This window comes from Hydra vulgaris, chromosome 08 (genome assembly GCF_038396675.1).
Source record: "Hydra vulgaris chromosome 08, alternate assembly HydraT2T_AEP".
NCBI lineage: Eukaryota > Metazoa > Cnidaria > Hydrozoa > Anthoathecata > Hydridae > Hydra > Hydra vulgaris.
In genome coordinates, this window is record NC_088927.1 from 57,717,688 (window position 1) to 57,737,824 (window position 20,137).

At 26.9% G+C, this 20,137-nt stretch overlaps 1 protein-coding gene across 2 annotated transcripts in view; it reads right to left on the reverse strand.

The window, feature by feature from the left end:
* The window catches only part of LOC136084010 (intraflagellar transport protein 140 homolog), a 32,854-nt gene that overhangs the window by 6,303 nt on the left and 6,414 nt on the right, over window positions 1-20,137 (reverse strand). For both annotated transcript variants that reach the window (XM_065804004.1, XM_065804003.1), the window contains exons 3-4: window positions 3,924-3,978; window positions 59-241 (exon numbers count right to left, since the gene is read on the reverse strand). In XM_065804004.1, coding sequence (XP_065660076.1) covers window positions 175-241; window positions 3,924-3,978 — 122 coding nt within the window. In that variant the 3' untranslated portion in view covers window positions 59-174. The remainder of the gene's footprint in view (window positions 1-58; window positions 242-3,923; window positions 3,979-20,137) is intronic.

A 20,137-nucleotide genomic window follows, 5' to 3' on the forward strand; every position in this document is an offset into this window, starting at 1 on the left:
TGAAATAAAAAATAACTCAAATAAAATTTTTAATTTTCTAAAAAATCTACATTTTCACCTTTTTTGAAGCAATAAGAAGGTTGACTGCTTTGTCAAACTGATCATTTTCTATGAAAAAATCTGCACATTTATGTAGTACTTGTGGATCAACATTCTCATCAAGATCATCTGATATTAACTGCAAAGCACCAAACTGCTTTGAACTGAAGGCAAGATCAATAGCTTTTGAAACACTCCCTCCCTGAATCAGAGTAAATTAAAAACACAATATTAAATAAATAAAAATGTAAATCATACAAGCTAAAACTTCTATATTATAATTTCTTATAAATATTATTGGCAACAGCTGAATTTCATTGTTTTACTAAAAATGTCAGTAGGTGTTTTAAAATTGGTTTTTGATACTCAGTGACACATTTTTAAGTAATCTTGGACATATTCAAGTTTAATCTCATTAAACATGACACTCAAATTTTCTTGGTACCAAACATTCCTGAGAGGTATGAAAGGTTTAATAGTGGGAGGTAAGAGAGGGTAAATAGAGGGAAGTAAGAGAGAGTAAATAGAGGGAAGTACAAGAGGGTTAACAGAGGGATTTAAGAGAGGGTAAATAGAAGGAGGTAAAAGAGGTTAAATAGAGGGAAGTAAGAGAGGGTTAACAGAGGGAGATAAGAATGGGTAAATAGAGCTAGGTAAAAGAGGTTAAATAGAGGGAGATAAGTGAGGGTAAATATAGAGAGGTTAGAGAGGGCAAATAGGATTTCTGAAAATATGAAAAAACAACTGTTTGGTGTTTTAGCTTTTTTACAAAACAGCTTTCTACTTTTTTAAGATTTTGAAAAAAAAACTGATTTTTGTTTAAAATGTTTATTGTTTCAGGATTTAAAAAAACACGTTTTTCTATTTTTTAACGTTTAGGAAATTATAAATTTTTCCTTAGTAATAGCTTATTAAAAGAATAAAGTTTTTTTTGTACTTTATTGTTTTTGTAAGTTGTAACATTTCAAATATTCACATATATAAATGATGGTTTAATGTTTACATTGATTGAAATTATGAAAGTATTGACAGTGGCAAACTATTAATTTAATAATTTCAACCCGATCTACAACAAAAAGTTGAGAAGTTAACATTCTTGCAAAATTTATTGCATTATTAATGTTATTATGAATTATTTTTGTATTACTGTTGTGTACTTTTTATTATTTTTTAATTTTTGTAATGTTGTTGCTTATTACATTTGTTGCTATAATTCAAATGATATTTCATCTTAATATTTAAATATATCCATTTGTTTTATTTTTATATTTTACCATCCTTATGATCATATCTCATTAAACATTGTGTTTTCTCATTCATTCATTATCTCTCATATCATCTCATCCACTCATTTTCTTTTTTTTGTTATTAGTCTTGTCATTTTAAATACTGTTGTTGTTCTTTTCATTTTTTATTGTTGTTCTTTTCATTTTTTTTTAAATCTCTTTTATCACTTTTTGTTCTTTCATTTTTTATGTAATTAAGGTGTCACTCTAATGACTAGTTATGTAATTAGGGTGTCATTCTAATGACTAGTTATGTAATTAAGGTGTCATTCTAATGACTAGTTATGTATTTAATGTGTCAATATAATGACTAATTATGTAATTAAGGTGTCACCCTAATGACTAGTTATGTAATTAAGGTGTCACTCTAATGACTAGTTATGTAATTAAGGTGTCATTCTAATGACTAGTTATGTAATTAAGGTGTCACTCTAATGACTAGTTATGTAATTAAGGTGTCACTCTAATGATTATTATTAGTTTATCTAGAAGGAAGACAACGTAAAATTGTGAATGAGCTTGTAACTTTTTCAGTTTTATTGTTGAACAAATGGATAAAAAGAAGTTTTTTATCATAAAGGTTGACTTAAAACTATCTTTATTCTCTAAAAGTACTTCATTGTTCATGGCTCATTTTTATTGTTCATTTATACAACTTCATTACCAGTTCCACACTTTTAATTGTTTTCAATTTATTAAGTCATTTTTTCTGCTTTTAATCAAGGTTTTTATGGAAAAGTAGAATTCAAAAACAATTAAAAATCCATAAAAAATTTAAGCTTCTATATCAAAATTCAATTTCAAAATGATTAAACTTTTTTTAAGTCTTGTACATAAAAAAGTATGTAATGAGATTCATATAAATGTAATTCAGAATTTTTTCTATGGTTTTATATGTGACAAGCTCAAAACAACAAAAGTGCGAAAAAAAAAAAAAAAATGTAGGGATTTTCTATTTTAAATCTGATTTATTTGCATTGAAATTTTTATGGTGAATTGAAAAGCATTGATATTATTATATCTGAGGATATGTAATTGATATTGTAAAAATATTGTAATTTATGTAAGATTAAATAGATCGTATCTAAGAGATGATGGATCAGAAGAACTGGCTAGCAACTGAAATTATGAAAATAAAGATAATGAACTTGCTACTGCTGAAATTTCAAAAGAAAATCTTGATTCTTCTTTAACTTTTATGAAAAGTCCTCCTAAAATGCAAGTCTTCATAAAATACATCCTGTGAAATTTAAAAATTTCTCGTTATAAATAATGAATTATTACAAGTCCAACAATGAAATGTGAAAAACAAAAAAAACAAAAAATGTTAAAAAAAAGATCTCACATGCAAAAGCATTTGTTTTTTTTTAAACACGTATAAAATAAAAATAATACATAAGATACATATAGGGTAAGCATAAAGTATGTACTTGCATTTACCATCAAAATTGTCAAGTTAATCATAAGTGCAGTTAAACTATTATTATTTTGTCTTATCTATTTTTTAATGGATTTATTGACAAAAGCTTTTTGTCAAAAAAAAGTTCTTTTGGCTTTTGTTGTTTGAATTGAATAATTTTACTATTTTATTATTGAAAGAATGAATTCAAGAATTATAGATAATGAAAGTTTGTATCTGTCTATATATTTATTGCAAGGTCTTCCTTTATGCATGTTAATTATTTGAGTAATAACTTAAATTAAAATTTATATTCTTAATTGCTGAGTTGCTAGGATGCAATTTAGATTTTATTACATAGATATTTCATACAACTTTTACAAAATTGTAATTCATTTAAATTTATTTGTTTTGATTTTCAGTTTTGTTGATGATAATGACAATTATTAAGATGATAATCCTAAAGATGAAGATGATAATCCTAAAGATGAAGATGATAATCCTAAGGATGAAGTTGATAATTCTAAAGATGAAGTTGATGATAAAATATATGTTAAGAATAACACCTTAATAAAATTAAAAATCTTAATAATAAAAAATCTTCATTATTTAAAAAAAAATGTTTCCATCATTGTTTAAATGAAGTCCTTGAAAGGATCAGAGAATATTTTTAACTTTTTGTTGTAAACATAAAAGTTTTTTGAATTAATATCTCTTAGAGCTATAGATACTTTGGTTGTACTTACTACATTTATATTGAAATATAAATACATATTTTGGTTTTATTTACTATATTTATATTGAAATTTTTAGTGATATAGATACTTTGGTTGTAAAACTATATTTGTATTGATATTTCTTAGAGCTATAAATACTTTGGTTGTACTCACCATGGTCATATTAGTGCAAAGTCTAAATATAAAACTATAGTGCAGTTAGTATTTCAAAACTTAACTTATTCAAATAGTAGCACATTAGTAGAATGCTTCCATCATAAAGGAGGTACAGAGTTCTAGTCTGCCAAATACCTAGAAGAAAGGGCTCAAAACAATTCTCACTGCAGCAGACTTGTTTGTTTATTGTGTAACAAGAGTTTAAGGTTGAGAGAGGGTTACAATAATTTAAAAAAGTGCCTCCCTCATCCTTTAAAAAGTAAATATGTAAAAAAAAAAAGAAAGAAAAAGAAATAGACTACAAACCCTGTGATACAGTGCAATAGCTTTATCATCCATACCTCCTTTTTCTTCAAAATACCTTTATAAGAAATTAATATTTTAAGGTCAATAATTTATATACATATATATATATATATATATATATATATATATATATATATATATATATATATATATATATATATATATATATATATATATATATATATATATATTATATATATATATATATATATATTATATATATATATATATATATATATATATATATATATATATATATATATATATACACATTAATATATATATTTCTTATCATTATAAGGTATATAGTGCTTGAAGCAAGGCAGGATGTCATCTGGTCACCTTTTAATAAACTATAAACCATCCTGCTACCTTTTTATAAATCTTCTAACATCAATATCTACATCTATATTTATACTTATATCTATCTATCTATCTATCTATCTATATATATATATATATATATATATATATATATATATATATATATATATATATATATATAATATATATATATATATATATATATATATATATATATATATATATATATATATATATATATATATATATATAATATATATATATATATATTATTATTATTATTATTATATATATATATATTATTATATATATATAAACATCTTCACTTGCAACAAGGCCGAAAGCAACCAATGGAGGAGAAAAGATGAGGTTTATAAACAAGATAGCGATTAACATGTAACTTAAAACGTTGCAAATTGTATGAATCAGGAAAACAAGATGAAATTCCAAAAAAATGAAGTTTCAGGAAAAAAACTAGACAAACTAGGATTTTTGGAGCACTTAGGAATTCACAGTATAAGGATGACACTTAATTAAACGATGAGTAACATGAGAGTAAATTTTAGTAGATAGCACAAGAGGCGCTGACTCTTTAGAGCAGCACCCATTGTAGTATTAAAAATAGTATATAAAAGAGAAAGAGAAGCAATATTATAATGATGTGAGAGAAAGAGAAGCAATATTATAATGATGTGACAATGGTTGAGTATTTGGTTACAAGAGCAGGTCCAAATATGTTCATAATGCCTAAAAGAGAAAGAGCATCATTTAAAGATCCGCTACAGATATGGCAACAGTATTCCATACAAGAAAGAACTTGAGATTTATAGAGACAAAGAATAAAACCTGGTAGGTTTTATTCTTTGTCTCTATAAATAGTAGGAGAGTGACAAGCATGATAAAGAGATGCAACCTTAGCATGTTAGATGCTAATTTTGCAATTGATTTGTTATATGGTTTCCAAAAAAGATTTAAAGTTAGAGAAGACAAAGGGTAGATGCCTCAAGTAAATGACCTTTCATAAATATAGGAAGATTCAGATTGCTGCAATAACGATTTGCTAAAAAAAATTGAGTTTTATCATCATCGGCCACTAAGAGCCCCATGCTGTAGTAGAAGTGAGAACCTTTTCAAGCTAAGTCCCCTCCAAGCAACCAGAGAGTGTTGGGTTCTTATCAAGACAAGAATAAATGGTAGTACCATCAGCAAACTTTAGATGTAAGAATTTCTGGGAGATTGTTTATGTAAATTTAAAAAAGTATAGGGCCAAGGATTGAACCTTGAGGAACCTCTGGAGTTACAGGATATCAAAAGTGCTGTCCATTGAGGGCAACTTTTATACTACGATTGGTAAGGAAGGATTCAATAATCTTAAAGATGTTACCTGATACACTGTAAGAAGAGAAGTTATGGAGTAGACTAGTTTACCAAATCTTATCAAAAGCTTTAGAAATGTTGAGAGCGATAGCCCTAACCTCTCTAGGTCCATATAACGGACAATAAAACCAATTGATTATTACTGCTAACAAATAAGCAGTAGAATGAAAGTAAATTAATAGACTCAAGATAAGAAATTAAGTGTTTGTTAAATAAAGACTCAAAAGCCTTACTTATGATAGGAAGAAAACTAATGAGATGGTACTTAGACGAGTCAGATATCTCTCCAGACATTTTAAACGTAGGGATAATAGATGCAGACTGGAAAAATAGACTCTGTTAAGCACTTGTTAAATAGTTTTGAAAGTATAGACAACAGCTATGGAGAACACTTCTACAAAACTATAACATGTATGTTGCCCGGACCATAAGCTGTAGAAGAGTCTAAGCAGGAAACCACTTTAGATACAGAAGCTGTAGTGATACGAATGTCAAGCAATGGATCAACCTGTTTGTCGGCTATATCAGGTAGGATGTCATTAGTGGAATCAAGAAATGAGATTGATGAAAAGTTCTTAGCAAACAATTCAGCTTGGTCTTTAGGTGAGGTAACAAAATCTGAATCATACAAGAGAGGTGGAATAACAGATTTTCTCTTATTATAGACACTATTAAAGATTCTCAAGAAGTCTCGGGAGCCTAATTTTTGAGATGAAATACAAGATTTTGTGATCTGAGAATTGCAGGCTTTGGCACTAGACAAAACCTTTTTACAATGATTTCTAGCAATATATTAAACAGATGTCTGTTTTCTGGATATTAGTTTTGGTGATGGATATGGAAGTAATGGTTAGGATTGGAAATTGCAGCAGCACAGTGTGAGGAAAACCATGAAGGAGAGTGATGCTTGAGTTGAAATGGTCAAGAGGGAATAAAAAACTCCATGCCAGCCGAAGTCCAAGAATACATTTAAGAAGCAAAATTTGTCAGCAGGAAGACAAAAGATTTCTACCCAAGGGCCATCACAAAAAAGAAAAATTACAGAAAGAATCCCAGTCAGTTTTAAGGTAGTTATAAGAGATACAACCATAGGGGGATTCTGATGATGAATAAGAATGAGATAATAGTTTTAGAGATATCAAACCATGATCAGAAGAACTAAAGGGTGAGTGTGGAGAAACTGAGCATTAACTAATGGGTGAACAGTAAAATTTGAGATTTTTTTAACGGTTTTTATTTTTGAATTTTTTTTTTGTGCACTGATTCATTTATTGTTTCTATTTAGAGCCCACTCTCTGTGCCTGCTGCTGGCAAAGTTTTATGAAAATATTCTTACTATTTTGTAATCTACATCAAAATGAAGCATGAAAGTTTGATTGCTCATGTGTACAGGTATTGTGATTCGCATTTAAAGAAAGGTAGAAAAGTCGTTGTAGATCATTTTTTGAAAGAAAATCACCCAAGAGCAAGCATTTACAGATACATGGTGTGATTTCATAATTGGTGATGAATCATACTTCACATTTTCTCAGTCTGATAAGAACTCAAACGTTGGGTATTGGTCAAGCAATCCAAAAGCAGTCTCTTGTCGTGTGAAATACAAGTCCAAGGCAAAGTTTGAAAAGAAAATGCTTGTATGGTTAGCAATTTCACCTCGAGACATCACAACATTCTATTTTGTTCCTTTGGGCCATACTGTCAAACAAAATGTGTATTTGAAAGAGTGCATTATCAAAAGACTGATGCCTTAAAAATAAATCATCCTGAGGGTAATTTTAGCCTAACTTGGCTTTGGCCCATTATGCTAAATCAGTGAAAAGCTACTTGATCTCAAAAAACATCACTTTCGTACAAAAAGCCGATAATCCTCCTGTAGTACCTGAACTTCGTCCAGTTGAGACCTTTTGGTCAATTTTGAAGGGAATGGCTAATAAGAACAATTGGCAGGCTACTTCAGTTGATGAATTAAAACAACGGATCAAGTATTGTTTGAAGAAAGTAGATGTAAATGATGTACAGACTATGTGTGGAGGGGTGTATAGAAAGCTTGATTTTGTAAGACGAAACGGTGAAACAAGTCTATTGCAACTTCAAAAATAAATTATTTGATTATAAATCTACGAGCTGTTTTTTTATTTTATCAAAAAATATTGATCAACTGCAAAGTTTCAAAAAAAATCTCAAATTTTACTGTTCATCCGTTAGGATCAAAAATGTGCATTTCACATATGCGAAGAACAAATTTACGTAAAACTACGTTATTTAGGTTAAGCTAAAATCTTTTTTGTTTGGTAATATTTAAACAACTCTTAAGAGATTTCTAATCAGTCTTTTTAAAAAGTTTTAACTTTTATTTAAAAAATATTTTAATGGAGTAATCAAGGTTTAAATTTAAAAAAAAAAGATATTAATTTTAAAAAAATTTTTAAAATAATTTTTAATTGAAATATTGAGCAACAGAAGAATAATTTGTCAGTTGTTTCAATATGACATAAATGAACGAAAAATAAAATATTAAAAGAAACTTAAATCTAAACTAGCAACCATGTGAGTTTTATTTATAATGTGAAAGTTTTAAAAATTTTTGTTCAGTTATTGGAATTACAGTGGCAATTAAAAGATTAACTTAAAAAAAAATAATTAAAAAAAATTTAACTTTACTTTTTAAAAGCTAAACGGTGTTTGGTTTAATATAATGATTGATTTTATCACTTTAGATAGTACTAAAACGACTGGTAAATTTTTTTTTTAGTATAGTGTTTCAGTTTTGTCTTAAATTCTTTTTTAGAACATTCTAAGCAAGTACTGTTTTATTTTTCAGAAAAATTGTAAGAAGCTGAATCCCTTTTTAGTTAACTCAATTCATTTTATTATTTATTATTTTTTGTTTTGCATAAATTAGAAGGGTAAATAAAAACAAAATTTTTTCAAGTCAAACTGATACTGGTTTGAGTTTACTAATTAGATTTGAGTTTACTAATTAGATTTATTTTTTGAGAATTATTTTTGAAGAATTATTTTTCAGAATTATTTTTAGAATTATTTTTGAGTTTACAGATTAGGTTTGAGTTTACTAATTAGATTTATTTTTAGTTGGAATTTTATTTTATGTATTTAAAATTAATAATAAAAAAAGATTGTTAACATGTAAGTTTATCTATATATTAATACGGTAATGAATAGTGCGCATAGTTACGCCTAATGTTTCGCCTATTGTTCGTATTGTTATTTACGGTTCTGTATTCTGTAAAATACACTATTTCTTAGTTTTTAGGAAGTTTCTAGACTTTTTTATGCGCGTTTACATTTTCCATGCGGTCTTTCAAGTTAAGTCAGCTTGCGAATTTGAAATGATGTACTTTTATTCTCAAGAAGAGTTGATGTTCTTCATTGTTTAAAACAAAAATTTAAATAATCGTTTGTTTGTTGTTGGTTGTTTTTATTATTCTAATTTTTATAGCCTGTTTTCATTTTTTAGAAGAAGTTAGAAATAAAATGTCTGGTAAAATAGTTTTTTTAGTACAATCTAAACATGAATGCTGTAATTTATCTAATCTTCTAAATATGAATACTGTAATTCAATAGTGTAAGTGTCGTTTCACTTTCTTTTTTAATAAAGAACTTTCTAGGCTTTTCTAAAAGCGTTTCTTTACTCCACGCGGTCTTTCAAGCAAGGTCTTCCAGCCGATTAGAGCTGATAAATTTTTAGTTTCAAGTGGAACTGATGTTGTTCATTGTTTAAAAACTAAAATTTGTTTGTTGTTCGTTGTTTTTATTTTTCTGTTTTTTTTTTTAGAAGAAGTTAAAACTAAAATGACTGGTAAAAAAATTTTTTTTAGTGCAATGTTTCTTTTTTAGTAAAGTGTTTCAGTTTTGTCTTCAGTCTTTTTAGATCATTTTAAGCAAGTATTGTTTCATTATTTTAGAGCAGTTAGAAGGAGCTGAAGGCCTTTTTAGTAAGTATATAGTGTATAGTAGTTTATTTATAGTTCATATTAGTAACATAGTTATATTAGTTTATTTATAGTTTATATTAGTTTATATAGTATATAGTAGTTTATTTATAATTTATATTAGTTCAAGTTTATTTATGGTTTATATTAGTGAGTTTATTTATAGATTATAGATTAGGATTAATGAGAATACAATTTTTTTTTTAGACAGGCTAGCTGACAGCGACTTAAGTAAGTTTTATCATTTAGATTTTATTTGAGTACAAATGTAGCATTAGCAATTTTATTGTATAAAATTTTATCTCAATTTTTATTTTTAGACAGACAGGTAGAACTCAGTAAGGACTTAAATTTTGTAGATTTAAAAACTTCTTTTTAATATTCTTTTAAAGCATTGAATATGTTTTAAATATTTTAATAAATTTTGTCATTTAGGTGTGGTAGCATCATCAGTTGGTGCAAGTGGTAGTAATGTCTTTTATTTTATTTTACAGCAAATAGTAATGTTTTTTAATTTATTTTAAAAAGAATCAATAAATATTGTTTATTTAAACATAATCATCAAGATAAAATAGATAAGATAGATAAAATAGCTTTTTTATTTAATATTTCTTTATTTAGTTAAAACTTCAGTTGCACCAGCCACAACAGGTAACTTCGTACATTTATTTTAATATACTTGAATTACATTTGTTACTTAACTTTTCAAGCAATAAATATTGTTTATTTCAACATTATCGTCAAGATTATATAAATAAACTTTTTATTTGATAATTTATTTTAGTTGTTTCTGGATCAACTTTAAATAATGGTAACTCATTAGTTCATATTTTATTATAGATAAATGTAGATAAAAAAATGTAAGTTGGAAATTTTTGCAGATTTAAAAGCAGTAAGCTTTTTTCTAAAGGTTCTTTCTATTTTTGGATTAAATCCACTATCACTACATTTGTTCTATGTTTATATAATGTACTTTAATAATTTTTGTTATTTGAAAAAAAATATATCAATGTTAAATTACACCAGGTTGTCGAAAATAGTTATAGTTTAATAATAGTGTTGTAGACTGTTAGAGCAGATTATAGATCTTTGATCTATTTAATCTATTTAATAACCTACTACCAAAGGAAAAATTTACTATCAGTTGTTTGTTTGTTTTTCTGTTTAGTTGACAACAATGAAGAGAGAGGTTGTATATTTAAAAGGATTTTTATTTTTTTATAAAGTAACTAAAATGTTTTTTAAAATATTGTTGTTGACTTAAAAGTAAAACAGTAGGTTTTTATATTTTTATACAATAAGCCCAAGAACTTATAGTTTTTGGGCTTAACTAAGGTAATACTTAAAATTATATTGTCAATAATAGAGAAGAAATTTAAAATTCTCAGTAAGACAGCTTCTTATTATTTTACCTCAAGTTAGTTTAATTAAAATTTATTTTCTTTAGTTGATCAAGAGAGAGCTAATAAAGGTATAAGTTACATTAGTTTGGTGAATTTATTTTTAAAAAGTTAAGTAGATATTTTAACGTCTATACATTTAAGTGCTTTTATTGTTTAGACACAGAATTGAAGACTGAAATAAGTCAGTGTTTTTGCTATTAAAATAATTGTTAATAGGAATTTGTTTATTTGTACTGTAACTGGAATTTTAACACTTCAAGTACTAAAGCTTTATTTTTTTTTTTCTTTTAGGAGAGTTGGAAAAAAAACTAAGTATAAATTATGTGATTAGTATAGTTAAATAAAGCATTTATATCTGTACACTCAGTAGTCCAAGTCAGTTGTCACATTTTAGAAATTGTCCAGGAGAGAGTAAATAGTAAAATAATTAGTCTTTATTGGCTTTTTTATTCTTGATGGTTAAATTTATGTTTTATTTAATTTGTCTTATTTAATTTGTCTTGAGGCACATGAAATATAATTTTGACAAAAATAAAAAGTTAAATAAAAAAAGTGAAAAGTCATTTCTGAACTACAGACGTTTTTCCTTTGAACATTGTGGGGACACCAGACCCTTTATATTGACCAAACTTTGTTTCACATTGTTGCAGGAAAACAGTCTTTATACCTATGTAGATACTGAAGAAATTAAAAAGGTCTCATACATAACTCATTTTCACAAAAAACTGGATAACCGACCTTTGTCTTCTGAGGTACAGATATTAAAATTTTAAGTTTTTTTTAGTTTTGGTTTAGTTTATAGTTAATTTTAGTTTAGTTTTAATTAGTTTTAGCTTCAGTTATCTTTTATCTTACTTTAGACAACTTCATGGAAGAAATGAGGGGAATAGGTAAAAAAAAATTATAGTTAAATATTTATTTATATGTAAATATAATTCTATCAATTATTCTGAGGTATATTTTTTATCTTTAGTGTCTGGTAGAAGCATAACTGGTAGGGCTGTGTTTTAAATTTTATATATTTTTTACGGAGAAATATGTGCAATAGGTGAAAGAATTATTTAATATAAATATGACATTTTTAAACTGTTTGCATTTTACTCATATTTTTATTAAAATTAAATTTCTCACAAGTTTAACTTTTTTTAATTTACTTTTTTTTAATTTATTTTTAGCATCCTCTTCATCCTGTGAAAATGGTGAGGTTATGCTTTATATTTTGATTAAAAAAAATTGTAAATATTTTTAAATTTTATTATATCCTTCTATTTGTAATTTTAGAGTCGTTAACATTTGAGGAATACAAAAGATATTGCTCCCTGCCTCTCTCGGAGAGGTCCTTCAATAAGTGGCAAAGTAATGGCGGTATGGATGAGCCATCCTTCAAATAGAGGGGTCATCCATACCGGGGTGTTGGGAGACACCGAAGAAAAAACAGCAACCAAAAGGTTGTAAATGTCTTCTATCAGTGAAGATATTTATAACTTTTTTGTTGCTGTTTTTTCTTCGGTGACTTTTTTTTATATTTTTTAATTTTGTAATTTTTTTTTTAATTTGTAATTTTTTATTTTTTATAATATACTATTGTTTGTATTTGTCTTTTTTAATTGAAATTTTATTTGTTTTTCACCAATTAAACTTAAATATAGTTAAATTGATTCACTACCCAATCATCATAATAGGATGCTACATTCTATTTGTTAAAAATAATTAATTGGTAGTTTAATTTATTGAAAACACTGCTTTTAAAATTTACTATAAGCCAAGACTATTTAGCTATATAAATGCAATTTATTTATATCTATTTGATTTTTTATCTTTAATGTTTTTAGTTTGACTCCTTGAAGCATTTTTTTTTTATTTTTTAATTAAAATATTTTAAATCTATTGTAATGTCTTTTAAATATAACTAAAGTTTACTAAAAGCCAACGTGAAATAACGTCATAAAACAACACCGACAAGTTGCATCATGACAGCAGTTTAAGTATGACAACAGGCTACCAAAAAGCAGGTAAATTGTTTTCCAGTTTGTTTGTTTTTTTTTTCTTTTATGTCTACTTATCTGTTACAATTTTTATTTTAGGTTTGTCATATGACGCATTAATGCAATATAAAAGATCAAAGTTTACATATTTTTTACAATTTGTAATACACATTAGGGTAGAGCGATTTTGAAAATTTTTGAAATTTGATTTGCCTGAGCAGCAAATCAATATCTTTTGGTGAAAAAAGAACCTTACTCTTTTTTTTATAGTTTAGATGAGTTCTTGAGGTTCCCCTTTAAATTCTATATTTTCGATGGGTCCTAATATTGTTTAAATTTTTTTTTTTCTAAACTATATCAACTTGATACTTAAAAGAAGCAAAATAATATACTGATTTTGAAAATAATATTTGTTTTTATTAAAAAATTAAAATTAAAAAAGTAGAGTTGTTTTTTTCATTAAAAACCCCCGTCCTCAACAAAACGGGGGTTTTAAGGTATATTTTTGCAAGTATTTTTTTTACTAAAAAATTTTTCTAATAAAATTATTATTTATGAAACAAGCATTTTTTTCTGCTTTTTTCGAGTCCAAGGTTGATAATGGTTTAGAAAAAAAAAATTCAAAATTATTAGGACCTGTCAAGAACTTAAATTCCAAAGAGGACCCTCAAGATCTCATCAAAATCAAAAAACATTTTTTTACTTTTATCTTATAATTAATAGACATTGATTTGTGTCTCAGTAATTTTGGTTTTTAAACTCTTATTTTTTTTGCTACGAAAATCGCTCCACCCTAATACACATGTTTGATTGTAAATCGACTTTTTTTTGTTTGAAACGTATTTGTACTCAATTGCTTAGTTATTTATAATAAATTTATTTAGTTGTGTGCATTTATCGTTTTAAAGACAATTTCCTTTTTTAAAGAAACATGTGACCTATGTCCGTTGTAAATTACTCAAATAACGTTAAATAATTGGTAAATTAATTTATTTTAATTTTACAGATAGTTTAATTTTTTAATTTGAAGGAGTTTTTCTTACAGGGTATTAGTTAAGGTATCGCAACTTTAAATTGTGGAAAACAGATACTATAAATTTACAGACCGACCGTAACCCGTATTACGGGTTGCTTTCTGCTAGTATACATAAATGTGCGCACGCTTAAATACATAAAATTTCTAAAATATGACAAATTGACTATTGAATAGAATAATCCCTTAATTATACAAAGTTTCAATAATACTTGTTAATGCTGGGTTAATTTTACAAATTTATGTTTTGTCTTTAAAAATATTTTTTTTAAATAATACTTTTGTACAAATATTGTATAGATTGTGAGAGAACTAATGAAAAATATAGAGATCAAATTGATTGATTATATAAGCTAGCTTAATGTATAATAACTTTGCACATGCTCAGTAGGCAGGTTCGTTTTTAGGAGTCGGAAAAACTGTAACTTTGCCACTTTATTTTCCCATTCTACGTTGATATACAAGACAATTCCAAAAAAAGTTATAAAAATATTTTAATTTTCCTGACCTCCCTGAGGGTTTGAATATTTTAAAAAAAGTCATTTTTGACCAATTATTTGTTAAATTGCTATCTTAATTGGATCAAGGACCAACAAAACTAATAAATTTTATTTGTGTGAGCTGACTCTACTATTTGGTATGTTCGTATAAAATTTGAGCTCAAAATAATTAAAATTTCTCGAGATAACACATTTTGAAATATGACCTGGTTTCTTTTAAAGACCTGGTTTTTATTACTATGCTTTCAATTGTATATTTATCTAAATACTCCTAAATATTCATTGAAAATTTTAAAAAATTTGCATTTAAGAAGTTTGTTAAATAAGGAATCCAAATATTGTACTTAATAAAGATAAAAAAATAAAAGTAAACTGTTAAAAATGTAAAATACTTTGACTAACGGTTTTACAAACACGTTTTGTAAATAATATACATAAAAACTTTTTCTTATAAAAAGTTAAACTTTTCTAACAATTTATTAAGAATTTCTTTGGACCAGTTACACTTATAAAATGGAAAATTAACTCTGTGTTCCTTCAAAACCAGTAAAATATCTTGTAACTTTTCCTCTTTAATTGTTGAATCAATAAAGTCTTTTACCAATTTAATAGCTCTTTCACAACGGTCATTGACACAGACTAATCTCTTTATAATCAATAAAGTCTTTTACCAATTTATTGATCTTTGCATTTTTTTGTAATCAGAATCATCAGTTCACAAATCAGGTGATTTTCATTTATTTCTAAAGGCTTAAACTTTTTAAGTTGAAAGATTTCAGGTTTATTTGATTTTAACAACTGCTGAGCAACTTTTTCTTTAACTTTATTGTCAAGACTTTAATCAAATAAACAAAAGACAATTGTTTTTTCAGAAAGATAATAACTGTGTCTAAGATAGCTTGAAATAAAAGCTTGAGGAACATCAGCATCAAAATCTTTCATTTTTATCATCTTTTTAACCGTACACAAATCATTATGAGCAGCAGAAACAATTTGACTTGATTGAAGAAAGTTTTTTGCATGAACTGAAGCTAGATAATCGCAGCCTTTGAAAATACTGTTTCTTCCTCTAGGGTTAAAAACTTTATGATTGGTTGTGTAAGTTTCATTGCCAAAATGTATAAAGCGTCTGCCATAAATCTAGCTTCATGTTCAGCAGCTCGTTTGTGTTTAATAAATCCAGGAACTGCCTCCCTTCTTTCCAGAAAAGCAATGACATATTGACACAGATGTTTATAAACAATTCTGGGGAAAGTATGAAATTCCAAAGCTTTTTTGCAAAAAGATAAACTTTTTTTAGCCATATCTTCTAATGGAGTTCCACTATCTTTGCACAATGGAAACTTTGATAACTGATCCATATTTTTTTGAACATTTTTATAATGCTTTAGCCAAGCAGTTTTGAATCTCGTATATATAGATTTTGATGGACCTTTGCTTTCTATTTTAGTGATTGCATTTATTGCATATAAAATATGTCGTTCTTGAGAATGTTTTCTACAAAGAAGCCTCAACAGAGGTCAATTTAAAAGTTCTTCTAAAATACTTATACAACTATAATGACAACCAGTGTAACATGCTGTTGTACCAGCACAAATTCCAATTATAAAGGTTTCAATTCCAAACTTTTTTATAACATTAAAACATGCCAATGCTTGATCATATCCTTTTCCAGATTGACATTCAACTATGCCTAGGAGCTCATCCTGTTGTTTTCCTTTTGTATTTAAATCCCAGTCTGGACTTGTAACAACAATAGCTAGGCGTTTGTTTACTTCAGAAATATAGTCTTCATTTAAAGCTGTAACTTTTTTGTATCAATGGGCAAAATTAAATTACTATTTTTACATTTTCATTTTATTTTTTCCTTAATTAATTCTAATTTACTTATATATAAGTCTTTTCTTATTTTTTCTACTTTTGTCTTGAAAGTTTTACTTCATTAAGATTGATATTTCTTAAAAATAATGCTAATAATCCTGTCTGTACTCCAACAGAAATTCCTAAACGCCCACAAAATGTTGAAGCTTTTTTAATAAGTCCATCAATATCTACTGTTACTGTCACTTTGTTTCGTTTTATGTTAGTTGATTGTTTTTCAATTTCATCATAGTTATTATATTGAAATTCTTCATTATCAAAATTTTCTAACAAAAATAACTCTTGATTTTTATTAATACAATTGCTATTTGATAAAAATTGTTTTAACTTTGAGTTTTTTGTGGCAGATTCCTCCTTTTGCTCAAACTCAATGGCTTTCCTTTTGCAAAACTCTCTGTTGGAAAAAACTTTTTGATATTTTTTGTCTACTTTATCAATTATCATTGTTCTTTCAGTTTTTTGGTCTTCATAAAATAAAATATCACATTCTTTTGCATCTTTTGAAGGAAATTCTGTCTTTTTCAATTATTTCATAAAGTTTTGGGTGCCCTATGTCAAACAATTCTTTTTTTAATACCAAAAAATTATTTTCATACAGCTTTTTTGTTTCCATTTTTTTTTTGAAGGATATGAAACCAGTTTCTTGTGATGATATATTAATTTGGAAACATTTTCCCTAAAATAATTTAATAAATTCTTATTTGTCATTTAGCTTAAATTTTTATATCAATAATTATGTAATAAACTATGAACATTATTTAAATCAACAGTTACCTAATACTTCTGCAACTAATGTGTGGTATACCACCCATAAGCCACGGTTTACTAAGAGCAGAAACAACACATTTGGGCTGACATGTTTTATTATTACAAAGCAGCTCGTGATTTATATCTAGAGGGTAGAAATTAATTTCGGTGTGTTTTTTATTATTATTTTCTTTGAAATTTAGTAATCTGCAGCAGTGATAAAAATATCTTAAAATGTCGCCTTTTGTAGGCAATCTTCCGCAATCAATTTTGTGGGTTTGTCCTAATAAATATATTTTAGTATTTGAACGTGTTGATATTGCCATTTTAAATTTAAAGTTACAAACGCAGCGCATTTTCATAAAATTTATTATTGCGCGCTGTGGTTATAACTCTGCAAAGGTCCGGCAGAGCAAACTAAAAAAAAATATATTCCCTAAAAATGTACCAAATATAAAATATTCAAACCCCTAGGGAGGTCAAGAAATTTTAAAATTTTTAAAAATTTATTTAGAAAAAGGCTTTTATGACAACATAGAATGGGAAAATAAGTTAGGAAAGTTGTAATTTTTCCAACCCCTAAAAACGGACCTGCCTAATGCTCAGCACTCTCTCTAATTACAGTAAGAAATTTTTTTATATTTGCCAAAACTGTTTTTATTAAACTACTGCAGGTAGAAGAAGAATTTATATCTATTTTAGTTTCAAAAATGATTGTTCATCATTTTTAGAATTTTTAATATTATAATGTTTGTAATATTAAAAAGAAGCCTGTTAATTTTTTTTTAAAAATATTTCTAGTTCCTGAGTTATGGTCGGTCAAACTTTTGCCCTTTTAATACTTGGAAAGTCACTTTTGGGGTTTTATGATTTTTAAACTAAGATTAAAAGCAATGAGACCACTGCACCCTAAGTTTCTTTTCATATTATGGAAGTATAGGTAATACTTTAAAAAAAAAAATCAAATAATCTGAGGACAACCCTTCCTTTGTCTAAAAATCATAAGCTGAAATCACGCATTTTTGAATTTGGGGCCTACTTTAAATGCATTTATCTCGGAGCGTAAAAAGTGCCCGCGACTCATCTTATTCTTTTTTGAAAGAGTATCTCATTGTTATTTGAATGGTTTAAAGAAACTGAGAGTGTATTGTTTACAAAAAAGCTTATGAGTCATCAAAGTGTCAAAAAAAGTTTTAATCAGCGTTCAATTATCAGCCATTATGGGAAAGGTCCCAGGATTGAAGATATTATATTACTTCATATTACAATTTTTTAATGCAAAAAAAAAACTTAGGGGGTAATATTACATTGTTGAAATAATTTTACGTCAAAATGATGCTAAATCTGTTTTGTTTTGTTTTTCATTTATACCATTGTGGACTTGAAAAAAAATTTTTTCCAGTAAACATTTTTAACTTGATGTTTCTTGAACATTTACTTCTGATTTATTCAGAACAGAGAATGAGCATTTTATGCTAATTGTAATTTAAAAAAAAAACACTTAGTTGCAAAAAGTATGTCAGAGCAAGAGGTTGTTGTTGAAAATGTTTGCAAAGTTAATGATGTCAAGTGTGGACCATATCCTCGTTTCAATGAAAAAAGGTTATTCAAGATACAAGATCTGACTTTGGATGTCAAAGCACACTTTGTAAAAATTAAAGTAAGAAATGCTCTTACAAGTTGTAAAAAAAAAACCCTTTAGCATCATATAGTAGTGTAAAACGATTGTTGTTTAATTCCCTCAGTTTACATTGCATAATATCTAAGTTTTATGTTTTTAAGTTTTAAAGGCGCACCAAGAGACAGAATGGACAGAAAAGTCTCTTATAGAAAACTGAGGGTGCATATCACTTTCTGATAACGACTATATATGTCCTTACCATAGATTTAACTTTGGTAAGAATTTTTTTACAACCGCATTTCAACAACAACAAAATTTAATTACTAAACCTTTAAAATAAATTTTTCTAATTTTGATTTTTGTTAAAATTTAAAGTATTCGCTGGGTTCCTCCAAAAAGATGCTGTCATCCAATGCATGAACTAAGTGTTGGTAAAAAATCACCAGCTGTTAGAAGTGTTTCAATAAATATGTCAACAAATGTTTCAAAACCTTACAACAAAAATGTTCCTGTAGGTTCCGTATTTTGTCACAATCACCTTAAGTCAGAGCGCATTCTTATTCAAACTAAAACAAGTACTGCCACTAACGAAGAGTTAGTTGAGGATACAACTGATTTTGATTTTGAGCCTAAAGAAATTTTATTATCTGGAGAAAAGGTTGAAGGTGCTACATCTACTGGTAACAACCTATCAGAAGCACTCCACATCAGCCCTTTTCAGTTTCAGATAAAGAATAAAATGATAGCTGATCTCAGCAATGGAACCAAAAATAATTTACGAAGAAAATTTGAAAGAGCCAAGGTACAGCTTGCAAAGAGGATCGCTGAAGTTGTTGCCCCAGATCAGAGTGAAGACTTTATCTCAATTGTTTTAAATAGATCTTTGGAAACTTCAGACAATGATGCAGTACCTGATGATCTAAAAAAATTTGTTAAAATTTATGAAGAAATTGACTCTATGGGTAAACATATTGTTCTGTGTTTAATTGAACATGAAAAATTTACTAAGAAGTTATTATGAAAGTTTTTGGGTGCTCCAAATACAAGATAGACCAGGCACGAAAAATGAAGAATGCTAACTTAGGTATAACTATTCCTGTCTAAAGGAAATTACGCGAAATCGACTAGACTGGAAAAAAGCTGAACATTTTCTCGATTTCATACTTTACAGAAACCTTCTTCAAGATGTTGCATATGGAGTCACAAAAAGTAAATTTGACTCAAATGATGTATATAAAATATCTCGTGCAGTTTTGACAGCTAAAATTAGTCATACAATTGCATTTTATAATGAAGTTTGCAGAAGTGAGAACTACTCTCCTTTATCAGAAAGCAGTTTGTGGCAAATACTTCATGTTGTTAAACCATCTCAACGAAAATGTTTAGCGGG